General features: G+C 44.6%; 1 protein-coding gene across 1 annotated transcript in view; it reads right to left on the bottom strand.

Moving 5' to 3' along the window:
* SND1 (staphylococcal nuclease and tudor domain containing 1) overlaps positions 1 to 12,747 on the bottom strand; it is a 426,838-nt gene that overhangs the window by 173,688 nt on the left and 240,403 nt on the right. The window contains exon 14 of the mRNA XM_055421219.2: positions 7,150 to 7,222. Coding sequence (XP_055277194.2) covers positions 7,150 to 7,222 — 73 coding nt within the window. The remainder of the gene's footprint in view (positions 1 to 7,149; positions 7,223 to 12,747) is intronic.

The raw sequence follows: 12,747 nt of genomic DNA, 5'->3' as shown, positions 1-12,747 counted from the left end.
AGTAAAATCATGACTTCTATACAAATATAAAATGAAGATGTGTCAAAATTTTATTAATCCACTTATTAATGAAGGAATCAGAAAGATTTTTATAAGTGATTCAAAGCAGGGTCTGGAGGAGATATACAGATACATATCCTGGAGAAGGAAATGACAACCCACTCCAGTATTCTTGCCTGGAGAATTTCAAGGACAGAGGAGCCTGGTGGGCTACAGTTCACGGGGTCGCAAAGAGTCGGACATGACTGAGTGACTGAGCACACACACATATATATTTAGGCAACTAGGAATGCTGAACTGAATTTGCTAAAGATGCAAACTGGGGACTTTTCTGGTGGTCCAGTGGTTAAGAATCCACCTTCTGATGCAGAGGATGTGGGTTTGATACCTGGTCAGAGAACTAGGATCCCACATGGCTCGGAGCAACTGAGTCCCTGCCCCTCATCCAGAGAGAAGCCTGCACAAACAAGACCCAACATGGTTATAAATAAATAATTAAAAAAAAAGATGCAAACTGCATAGCAAAACTATAAACATGTGAAATATGAAAACATTTCTTTTACAGAGTGGTAACTAACTATCTGTATAGGACTAGGCTCTTCCCTGTTGGCTCAGAAGGTAAAGAATCTGCCTGCAATGTGGGAAACTTGGGCTCAATCCCTGGGTTGGGAAGATCCCCTGGAGAAGGGAATGGCAACCCACTTCAGTATTCTTGCTTGGACAATTTCATGGACACAGGAGCCTGGTGAGTTACAGTCCATGGGGTCACAAAAGAAGCGGACATGACTTAGTGACTAATGCTTTCACTTTCATCCAGGATCACATTTATAAAAACAGGAATCATTTGCTTCCTTATCAGGTTTTCAAGTGAAATTCTCTCTCCATAGGCATGCAAAACAACCCAGATAAAAGCAAAGGGGTTACAGAATCAGATAACCCCAAAGGGTTTACCATGTAGCACGCAGCATCCCACTGAAAGGATACCCAATAATCATCTTGACAGTTTCAAAGTCTACTAACAATTTCTCGTGATGTTCCCAACTAAATAAAAGAGGTGAGAATATGGCCTACATTTAGTGTCTGATAGTGCAAAAAAAAAAAAAAATCGACAATAGGAGAACTCAGTTGAAAACTGGATTAAATTTGTAAAAGGAGGTGCTTAAATACAACCACTAACTGTGATAGAAGCTGAAATACAATCTTTTTAAAATTCCAGCATTTCTTTGCAATTTCATTCAGAAACATGTTCAGTCTAAGAGAGATAGACTTCTCTCTTATTCCCATGGAAAGCATAAATGCTTTTGGGTTTCTTTAGAAGGAGAGATGGATACTGCTGCAGTTCTGGGAAGTGTGAATAGGAGAGCTTTACAAAACAAGAACTGGCCACACAGGACTCCTAGGGCTGCAAGAACTATGGACAAAAGGCCATAAAGCGATGCCCTTGGCCATTAGGGAGGGTGACCAGCTGAAGCCAACTCCTCCACAATCAAAGTCTGCTTACAAACTCTCCTGCAGAAGGAGAGGGGAGAAGAGAGCTGTGGGGAGAGATGGGAGGATGGGGAGGGCAGGAGAGAATGGGGCAGGGGGAGGGGATGGAGAAAGGAAAGAGGCTCAGTAGATGGGAGCAAGGAAGAGATTCCCAGTGTGGCTGCCCCTCTGCTGTTGCAGTTGCCTGGACCACAGGGCTGCCTTGCGTTTCTGAGCTGGGAGACTGCTGGTCGATGAGCTGCACCTTGCAGTCCAACTGGAGCGACACGAGTTCAAGAACCTTCTGTGGGGGGAGAGGAGGAGTAGAATAAAGGGAACTGCACCTTCCCCTAAATTGGCAAAAACCAGAGCTGCCAAATAGCACATGAGAACCCAGCACCGGCACTCAGCATGCCTTTCCCATGAGGGGCTGTCAACCTTATGGAGCACACGTGGCTTCCAGCAGCAAGGTCAGTAGCCAGAGCACTGGCTCTCACAGGACGAGGTTCCTCTGGCATTTCCCCAGGGGAGCAAATACACTGTGTGAAGGGAGCTCGAGAGCTAAGCAACCGAACTCCCAGGCAGGGCCCTTGGCCGTGACCTTGTGCAGTCAGCACAAACGGGACCCTCGAATGTTAAGGAGGTTATTCAGAGGCTAAGGGAGAGTCAAAGAGGGAAGAGCCACAAAAACAAAGAAAGGAGTGTTGGTACTAGCAAGTCACTTGCGATGAGAAGCTGAGCGGAATCTTAGAGTCACAGAAGCAGGAGTCAGCAATCTAAACAAGCAAGTCAGAATACACACGGGGAAAACTGCAGGTTAACACGGACCTAAGTTATAAAGCCCCCGTGTGACTGTACACCTTCCCCAGACTTGCTGGACAAACCACATTTTAAATCTCTTCGGCCAAAAATATTTTAAAACTCTTATACTGAGGCCCAACTCCACTGGGAGCTAAAAAAAGACAACTTCTATAACAGCTCATAAGCCTCCACCGGAAAGGCTGCTGCCAATACCCTGAGGACAAGACAACAGGGCTACTCAAGTTGAAAAAGGTGCTAAAACACCAGAATCTGGAGGCAGAGATCAGTTGGACATGCTTAACATCCTACCTGGTTATTTATTCTAAAGGAATACTTCTATCCTCTGTGTTTACATGCGAGACCCTCACTGGCCAACTCTGCAGGTCTTTAATTCACAATTTAATGGAGAAATAAGGACCTGAAAAGCTAACACCGCCCCACCCCATCCACTTCCCACCCCTAGAGCCAGTCTTTGGACTCTTCCAGGCCACAGCTCAGCACATTCGTATTAGCAATAGTATGTATTTCCAACAAAAACCAGTCATGGCTAGAGGAGATCACTAGGAAGTGACTGACTATGTAATGTCAGCAAAGAAGACAATTTTGAAGTGAGCCCTGTTGGAATACAAGAAAGGACAGAAGAGCAGAATAAATAACAGCAAAATCTGCTTCCGAGTGATCAGGATGCCACATCACGGAAATGCAGAAGACATTCGGGAGGTGGACTGGCCCGTCCCAGTAATCGGACCCGTCCTGGGACTGTTGGAAATGTGGCTGGAGTGGACAGGATGCTGGACGAGGCTCTAGTCTCTCGTGGTGTCGTCAACACACACGCAAAACTCCACACGCACCCGAGAGGAAAGGACACACAACAGCGAACAGAGGGACAGTCCAGGGGACGCTAGGACTCACCCAGGGCCAGTGAGGGAGGCAGAACAAGAAACCGGCGCAACGTGGGCTGCAACCTGAGGAGCGGGGAGCTCTCTCCTACCTCGGAACTATAATTGATTTGTCTGATTTACCAGAACAACAGTAAGCCACGCACCAGCCACATTTTATTGCCTGTTTTGCACGTTATATCTGCGGGAGATTGTATTTATTACAGAGCAGGCTACAGCAAAAACAATAATAACCTGGAGGTAAGCAACAGCCTTACATTCCACTCGCATTCTGACTTTTTGTGTCGGAGAGGTGGGGAGTGGAGACAGGATCAGGGAGAAAGAAAAGGCACGGATAATGAAAACAGGGTTGAATGAAGGGAAGCAGTTGCCACAGAACCACTCTCCAAATGCAATCAGATCTAGCACCAAGTCGATCAGATTCTCAGTGGGTTTCATGCTCACAGAACCGTCCTGGCCTGGAGGGGAAGTGGACAAGGGGAGCAAGGACCGCAGTGACAGGTGACACCTTTCAAAAATCAGAAATAAAGGAAACCAGCAACTGTTTCAGGACCCAAACTCCCAGATTTTTTTTTTCCCCCTTAGTGGATACCCTGAAAAACAGGAGCAGAGATGCAGAAGAGTCAAGTTTATCCTAGCCCCAGTCAAAAGGTAGGTTCGTGCATCTGGCATTACAGATGCCACGAACCTTATGAAAAATACCACATTCTGTTAACACTGATGTCAAAAATCATCTACTTCAACAAAAATCAAAACCCAACACAACCTAAACACTGGGGAGCCATCGTAACGTTCTTGAAAAGTCAAAAAAAAAAAAAAAACTGCAATGAGCTCTCATTTAAGAGCTCAACTGGGGACAAGAGAACTCCAAGTTAGAAAGCATGTCTAGTAGCCAACATTGATCAGTCCAGTCCAGTCCCGGGGAAAGCTGATGGATGCACATGAAATGGCCTGCTTGCTTCAGCACCACAGGATGAGGCCAGCATCTCAGCTGCCCAAGCAGAGAGTCAGCCACTCACTCCTACACCTGGCTACTTAACTCCCCACAGCAGGGAGTCAGCCAAGCAGGTCATGCACTTGCTAACTCTCCACAGGAGGCATCTTCGCGCACTCCAACCCTGACTCGTTGAAATCGTTTTTACAAAACAGAAGAGAAGAGATAGGAACAATGGGTAGAAACCCAACTCTAAGACTGGGAGGCCATTAAGACTAGAACAAGTTTATGGGTTATCTGTCTCCCAATTATGATATATAACCTCCTCCACAGAGCGTATTACTTGAATGTGTTTAGAAAACAAAATATTAAGAGAAGATATGTCTTTTTCTCCCTTAAGGATGTGTCCTGGGGTGGGGTGAGAGGTCATGCACGAATATCAGTTCACAGTCAACATCGTGGTGGCATGCGGCATACACTGTTGGCTCAATGAACTGCCATTTACCACAGCCTGTAACTGAGCGGGTGATGGCCAATGGAGGGGGGGAACACAAAGATTAAAAAGATTTTTTTTACAAACTTTAATGAAACCATTACACACGTCTGTATTAGATGACCTTTACTCCAAAGTTTGTTAGTTCATCTGGATGGAAACCATTGGCCTGACTGACCCCACCTGACCACGGGTCCCTCGGTAACATCACCAGAACACTTCAGGAAACTGGAGACCCATACATCACACTTAAATAGTGCAAGAGAATTCAACACATACATACTGAACACGATACTGTGACAGAAAGAAGAGAAGGTTAGAAAAGGGAGAACAAACTCTTCTGTTAGAGAGGGCACCAAAAAAACCTTTAATCTAAACTGAATAATGTGCGATGAAGGTGGACAAGGTCATTCTGACATCTATTGAATGGAATAGCTTTCCACTTTCACTCTCCCACGTGATCCAGCTATACTCTTATTTATGTGGTAAGTGGAAGAGTTTGACTTGCATGTAATGTAAGAGCAAATCAATTCTCCAGTATCTAGGCAGCAAAGAGAATAAAGGTTTGTATGAAACCGAACTACAGTTTAGCGGGGCAGGGATCATGAAGACAAGTTTCCTAAGATTCATGGCTACCAAAACACACACAAAGGAAACACATCAAGGTAGGAGGCAGCATGAGATTCGAAGACAGTATTAAAGATCACCAGGACACTTCACTGGGGATGCCAAGAGGACAATCCCAAAACAAGTGTAACTCTGCCTCAAAAACCCATCAAGGGCCTCACCTCGATCCCAGTGGGAAATCTTAGCAAGAACACGAACCCCTCAGGCCAAAACAGATCACCATCCCAAGGCTCAATTCAGCTTCCGGATGGCCCCAGAGAGTGAGCCAGACAAGAGTTCTGGGGTGGGCATATCTGCTCTCAGTGCAGGAGTCACCACTATGTTTTCCAAAATAGTATCTTACAACTTTTTCCCTCCTGCAGTTAAAAAATCAAAACGAAAATTACCCTTTGATTTGACCAAAAAAATGAAATTAAAAGAAATATGGCTGAGAATGCCACAGCAGATACAGACAGAAATTAATACACACATAAACAGTTACTCAGCATGGTAAACAAGAGAGCAAACTGGCCTGATACCAGCACAGGGAAAATCACCTGTGAAACACGAGCCTCAGTGGATACAACATAGTCACCTGCAGCTCAAAAGCCAGACTTCAGCTACGAGGGACACATAGCAATGGACCTCACTTGATGAACAGTGGCATGATATCTTGACTGAAGTCCAATTAATATAGGTCACGCTGTCCAATCTCTAGTATGCAGTGACTGCTACAGAGAGGGGAAGTTTAACAGAACCCCAGTGACTGAAGCCTACAGGGGAAACCACACTCAGGCAATAGAGAGCTGGCCAGATGGGTTTAGAAGCCATCCCAAGGAACTCCAGCTAGAGCCTGAGTCAGGCTTGGGAACACAACAAGATACACCGGAATTCATCAGTGCTGTGGGCTCGGCTGAGCTTCTGTTTACAACAGTATTTTCTTCTTGGTGCCCAGGGCAAGCTGTCCGAATGTCCAAGCTGCGGCTGACAAGCTCTTCCTCTGTCACGTCCCCTGGGCTATGTGCTCCCTCTACACTGGAGCCCCTCCTTACCCATCAGTCACTATGGGAGCAGAACTGGATGGTGTGTGTCCCAGGAACAGTGGGTGAAACTGACAGCCAACAGGTCTTACCTGGCCCCCTGATCAAAATCCAACTCCGAACCCTCACTACCGCCTGGCGCTGCTCTATGTCTCTTCCAAGCGGTCGCTCCCTGGCACTACTGTTCTCTCTTTAGTGCCTGCATGTAGGGCGTGTCTGTCTTTATCTGTCCTGTTCACTGTTATATCCTCACTGTTGAGAACAGTTCCAGGCACCACAGGCACTTGCTGAATAAATGAATAAACCATCTCAATTAACAAAGGTATCCAATTCAGACACAGAAGTTCCTCAATAGGCAAGTTAACATCCTAGTCACAAAGAGTCATCTGGACCCAGCCTTTAGGCAGCTCAAAAGTATCTACATCACCTCTTCTTGTCTATCATCTAGTAGATATGTTAGCTCAAAGGATGCTCACACCCTTCCAGCCTCATTCATTAGGACTAATTCCTAAACTTGTCTGAAAATCTATATTTGACATTTTTTTTTCCACTAAGATTTTGCAGCCACAGAATTAAACAGGGGATTTTTTTTTATTTATGGTAATTTCATTTTAACACAACTCAAGAGAAATATCTTCTAACTCATGATAATAAGAAAATGGAAAAGCAACTCAGTAAAAATTCAGGTGGAGAGCTGGGAGGTTTTATGCCCTGGTTTAAATTCTGTTTTCCCAGAGAATAAAACAGGATCTCTACAGAGGCATTAGCAGAAGCTGTGGAAAAACTCACATTCAGTGCCTGAAAACAAATGATCTACAGAAAACACATAAGCGGAGGCCCTTCAGTGAAGCAGCAGCCAAGCTCTTGGCGCCTCGGAGTCACATGGCTCCATTCAACGACACAACTCACCCCAGATATGTCTGCGACCCGGTGGATAGGCACTTCCTTCTTGCTATGCAATCCTTTGCCGTTCTTAATAGCTCTGTAAAGAAAGAGAAAGAAAAAAAAAAAAAGTGCTCAATGAAAATACAAACCACAGTGGGAAGGGATAAGGAGGGTGGGAGGGAAAGGGGGCAAAAGAGAGGTCAGTTCACTGAGCATGTGTGACTAGAGAGGGCATGCTGCTGAGTAGCTAGTGTTGTCCAGAACATTCCATGGTGGGGAGGGTACATGTCTGCTCTTCCCCTAAGCCCAGTAACCATGGCTTGGCTGCTAGTTGAGGCCAGCTGTTTGCCTTGTTATCAGAGAGAGCTCCCTAACTTGTCTCCAAATGAAAGGCATTGTTTCAGGCATAAAAGAAGAATCAGTTGGAAGAGCGCATTCCTAAAAAACAGAAGTAATAATGTTTCTTGAAGTAATAATGTTTCTTTCTGGGTTTAATCACATGAAACATTTTCAGTGCAATATATGTACCGAGCATTCCAATTCTAATGGAAATAAGCTTCTCCCAGGTATAAAGATAAATTGCCCTGAATGAAGCAATATTGTACAGAAGTCTTTTTAATATTGGGGAAGAGGGGCGTTTCTTGGTGGTCCAGTGGTTAAGAATGCAGTGCTTTCATTGCCTGACCTGGGATCAATCCCTGGTTGGGTAACTAAGGTCATGCAAGCTGTGCAGCATGGCCAATAAATAATAAATAAATCGGGAAGAAATTAGCAAAGGTGCATAATTGAAAATAAGCCTCATTTTCAATCAGTCTCAGGTTGTAATGACAATGACTTTAGCAGGGGATTCTGCAACACACATCTGACCACCTTTTGCATCCTAATTGGATTGGTCCAATTGTGTCCTAATTGAATTGGTTCAATCTCCCACCTTTTGCGCCCTAATCCCATGAGTGGTAGCTTCAGGGACCTGATCACTTGTGTAACCAGGAAGGACCACAGACTCAAAGGTGATGGTACGGCAATAAGCAATTAGTCAAGACCTTTGCGAATACTTAAGAGGAGGAAATGGCAATTCACTCCAGGATTCTTGCTGGGAAATACTATACACAGAGCAGGCTATAGTCCATGGGGTTGCAAAGAGTCAGACACAACTGAGTGATTAACACTTTGTGCATACTGCCACGTAAGGAACACTTGTGTTTAGGGACAGAGAAAGATTCAGGAATGTGTCTGCTTCATGAACTAGACTTTCTAGGGTTTCCATATCCAAGAGAAAGTGTTAAAGTAAACTGTCCAGACCAGGGTCAAGGTGTCGGACCCTCACACTATGAACAACACTGCAGCCTTCCTCACACTCAGGCTCCATGAATGACCAGAACTAGAGGTGTTACTCTCAAGTCCTAACTTTCTAAATCCAATTCACAAATCAAACTGAGTGGGAGGTGCTGAGTGAAAAGTATAACAGTCATTTCTTACACATGTGGCCCTCATCATTCGTCACCTTTTCCACCCAGGGGACCTATCTCTCTCACTCAACTTATCTAAAACATCCTCTGTTCAGAAACAACAAACAAAATACTTCCCTTTCTACTTGGTTTCCATTCCGTGAAGAAGGTAAGAAATCAAAATACAGAATTTAAAAATATTGTAACTCGCTCTACTCTGAACAGTTAATGGAAAGAAAATATTCCCAAGTTCCTTGAATGCCACAGTTCCTCCTGAATTTGAATCAAGGCAAGGGCTTTAGACATCGCAGGTGGGTCAGAATTTCTGCATTTTAGTCCAGTGCTTTATCATTCAGGGAATCTGATGATGACCACAGATGGGGGCTGATTCTCAAGGTTTAGTCCCCGGTCTCTTGGGATCTCCACACTAATAGTAGCTCCAACTTTTTCAGCTCCTAAGCCCTGTGTGTATCCGGACTGTGTTCTTTTTCTACAGTCTCCCCTGCCACCAACAAGCTTTCTCCATTTTGCTACCATAAACTCAAAGGAGGAGTCTTGGGAACATACCTGCTGTGAGGCAAGGCAAGCTCACCGTCACCCAAATTGTAAGTTGCCTCCCTTCAGAGCGAGGCATGCTTAGCTTTCTGCAGGTCTTGTAGGGGCACAAATTGCCTACAGCCTTCTCCTGTTCTAACAATCAGGACAACCAAAATAAACGGGCCTACCCAGTAAACAGATGGTTCGTGTGAGAACACTGTTGAACGCCTGGCCTCTCCTGGGGGCTGGAGAGCACCTCATATACTACGAGGAAGAAAGAACAGGGCCTAGGCAGTAAGTTAGAAAACAGGTTCTTTGTAAAAGCAGGGAGGTGGTAAACTAAAATTCTTCTTTCTCCCTGTGATTCCAAAGGAGCTTTATGACATAAGCAGAAATTTAAGACTTAACCAAGATTAAACATACTACCCCAAGGGGAAAAACCATCATTACCCCAAACAGAAAATATGGATAACAGTAATGCATATGACATCTGAAACAAACCAGAATTCTTTAAAATCAAGTCTTAATATTAAAAAGAGGAACTAGAGATCAAATTGCCATCATCTGTTGGATCGTAGAAAAAGCAAGAAAATTCCAGAAAAACATCTACTTCTGCTTCCTTGTCTACACTAAAGCCTTTGATTATGTGGATCACAACAAACTGTGGAAAATCCTTCAAGAGATGGGATTACCAGACCACCTGACCTGCCTCCTGTGAAACCTATATGCAGGTCAAAAAGCAACAGCTAGAACCTTACATGGAACAACGGACTGGTTCCAAATTGGAAAGGAGCACGTTGAGGCTGTATACTGTCACATTGCTTACTTAACTTATATGCAGAGTACATCATGCAAAATGCCAGACTGGCTGAAGCACAAGCTGGAATAAAGATTGCTGGGAGAAATATCAATAACCTCAGATATGCATGACACCACCCTTATGGCAGAAAGCGAAGAAGGAGCTAGAGTCTCTTGATGAAAGTAAAAGAGGAGAGTGAAAAAGTTGGCTTAAAACTCAACATTTAAAAAACTAAGATCATGGCATCTGGTCCCATCACTTCACGGCAAATAGATGGGGAAACAATGGAAACAGTGACAGACATTATTTTCTTGGGCTCCAAAATCACTGCAGATGGTGACTGCAGACATGAAATTAAAAGATGCTTGCTCCTTGGAAGAAAAGCTATGACCAACCTAGACAGTATATTAAAAAGCAGAGACATTACTTTGCCAACAAAGGTCTGTGTAGTCAAGGCGTGAATGTGCGAGCTGGAATATAAAGAAAGTTGAGCACTGAAGAACAGATGCTTTTGAATTGTGGTGTTGGAGAAGACTCTTGAGAGTCCCTTGAACTGCAAGGAGATCCAACCAGTCCATCCTAAAGGAAATCAGTCCTGAATATTCATTGGAAGGACTGACGCTGAAGCTGAAACTCCAATACTTTGGCCACCTGATGCGAAGAACCAACTTGGAAAAGACCCAGATGCTGGGAGAGACTGAAGATGGGAGGAGAAGGGACGACAGAGGATGAGATGGTTGGATGGCATCACTGACACGATGGACATGAGTTTGAGTAGGCTGCTTACCTTGTTTCTAAAAAGATTATTATTAGACAGTTGGTTGCATTCAGGCATTAATTTTGGAAAAACCTTCAAAGACTTCATCTTTTCATACTTTAGATACAATTGCTAAATTAGATAAGATTTCAGGTACATTTTGTAAATTTCATTTACACTCAGGAGGCAATATCATATTTAAGGGCTTCCCAGGTGGCTCAGTGGTGAAGAATCTATCTGAAATGCAGGAGACTCGGGTCCAACTCTTGGGCCAGGAAGATCCTCTGGAGAAGGAAATGGCAACCCATTCCAGTATTCTTGCCTGAGAAATCCCATGGATAGAGGAGTCTGGCAGACTATATTCCATGGGGTCGTAAAGAACTGGACACGACTGAGCGACTAAACAACAACAGATCAAACTTAAGCTGAGGAATAGTTCTTATTGTTAGTTCTTAAAAGAGACAAAAGTCAAAGTTTTGTATTATTATCTGTAGATACTAACTACAAACGCTGTCTTCCCAGGACAACCTCTAAAGAGTAAATGGTACACTGGACCAGCCTGCACAGTGTGAGGACTCACTGACAAAGTTGCTAAATGGTCTCAGGCCCACTCAGGGAGACCCAGGGCTCCCGCCCTGTGCTGCTGCTGCTTTGGCCCTTGTTTGCCTATTGCTGCAGAAAGGGCCGCGGGTGAGCCATCCCCAGAAAACCTCCATCAGTCTGACACAAGGGCTTCCAGAGAGAGAGGATCTGGGGGAACAACCCAGTGCAGAAATACCTGCTCTTATCTCAAGGAAGTAAGGATCAAACACCAAGAGAGGTAGGCTCACCACAGTGCTGTTCCTGAAAGGAATATACTATGTACCTTTTTCTTCCAGGATGCAAAGTGCATACATGACATGCCTGTCTACTAACAGCTGTACATACAGAAAATGAAAACAAGATCCTGCTCCTGCTGCCTTGTCATGACTTCTTCGTGGGGCAATCCCTGTATCTTACATAATCCAGCCTCTGCGGCCTAAGTTTGGGGGCGCTCTGACTTTTAAGAGCTGGGAGGGTATAGAAAGTAGTGGGTTTGCTTTCCACTGATGCCCGCTCCACCGAGCAAACGGCGACTCCTCTCCCCACGCTTCCTGCAGGCTGAAACCACGGCTCAACATCCCTTTTCATTAGGCAAGGAATGAAACTCCTGACTTCTAAACTTCGCCTGCTGTGTCTGCTTAATAGCTGCTTTCTCACAAAGGCAGGCTGGAGCTCAGGCTGGCCAGGAGAAAGGAAGCAGTGGGGCAGAACGCAGCCTGCGCCTGTCGGAGGCTTTCTTCTCCAAGCAGCCGCAGCACAAAGATGGCAACGACCAGCAGTGTCAATAATGGACAGAAATCATCGCCAGCCGGGAAAAGTGAGTAACGTCTGCACACATACACAGAAGCAACAGTAAAGGAGAGGGATGAAAACTCTGCTTTTTAGGTTGCTTCTAGAAGCTTCTAGAAGCTATAGCGTGGGACAGGAACTCCATTCAGATCAGCAGAAAACTCTTCCTGCCAAGTTTGAAATTCTCCTGTATGAGATGCTACTGCTTTCCCACTAGAAGATAAAACCATCAACTCTGCAAAGGCAGACATGGGTGTTGTTAAAAGAGAGATTAGCCTACTACTTAGCATAAAAGGATTAGAACCTAACACTGTACACAAAGAAAAAGTTTGCTCTTCGGTTCTAAGGCCCCTTGCAGAAAAGCCTCCATCTCCAAGACACAAGCCTTAGCACCACTGACATCCTGAATCATAAGTTCATCTTGTGGCAAAGAGGTCATGACCTTAATTTCAACGCAACAATGGTAGACTGGTATTCTGAATGTTTTTGCAAAAAAAGTTCAAAGAATGAATGGTTAGAGCCAGCCTTATCCCAATCATAAAATAGTTGCCACATGAGGAATTTTGTAAAAATAAAATTCAATTATTTATTTGGCTGCATGGGATCTTAGCTGTGGCATGCTGGATCTAGTTCCCTGATGAGGGATAGAACCCAAGCCCCCTGTGTTGGGGGCATAGAGTCTTAGCTACTGGACCATCAGGGAAGTCCCT

The sequence above is a fragment of the Moschus berezovskii genome, chromosome 3 (assembly GCF_049115385.1).
Source record: "Moschus berezovskii isolate FMDL1 chromosome 3, NW_MosBer_1.0, whole genome shotgun sequence".
Taxonomy (NCBI): Eukaryota; Metazoa; Chordata; class Mammalia; order Artiodactyla; family Moschidae; genus Moschus; species Moschus berezovskii.
Note: the sequence above shows the minus strand (reverse complement) of the source record. Positions and strands in the feature narration are given on the sequence as shown.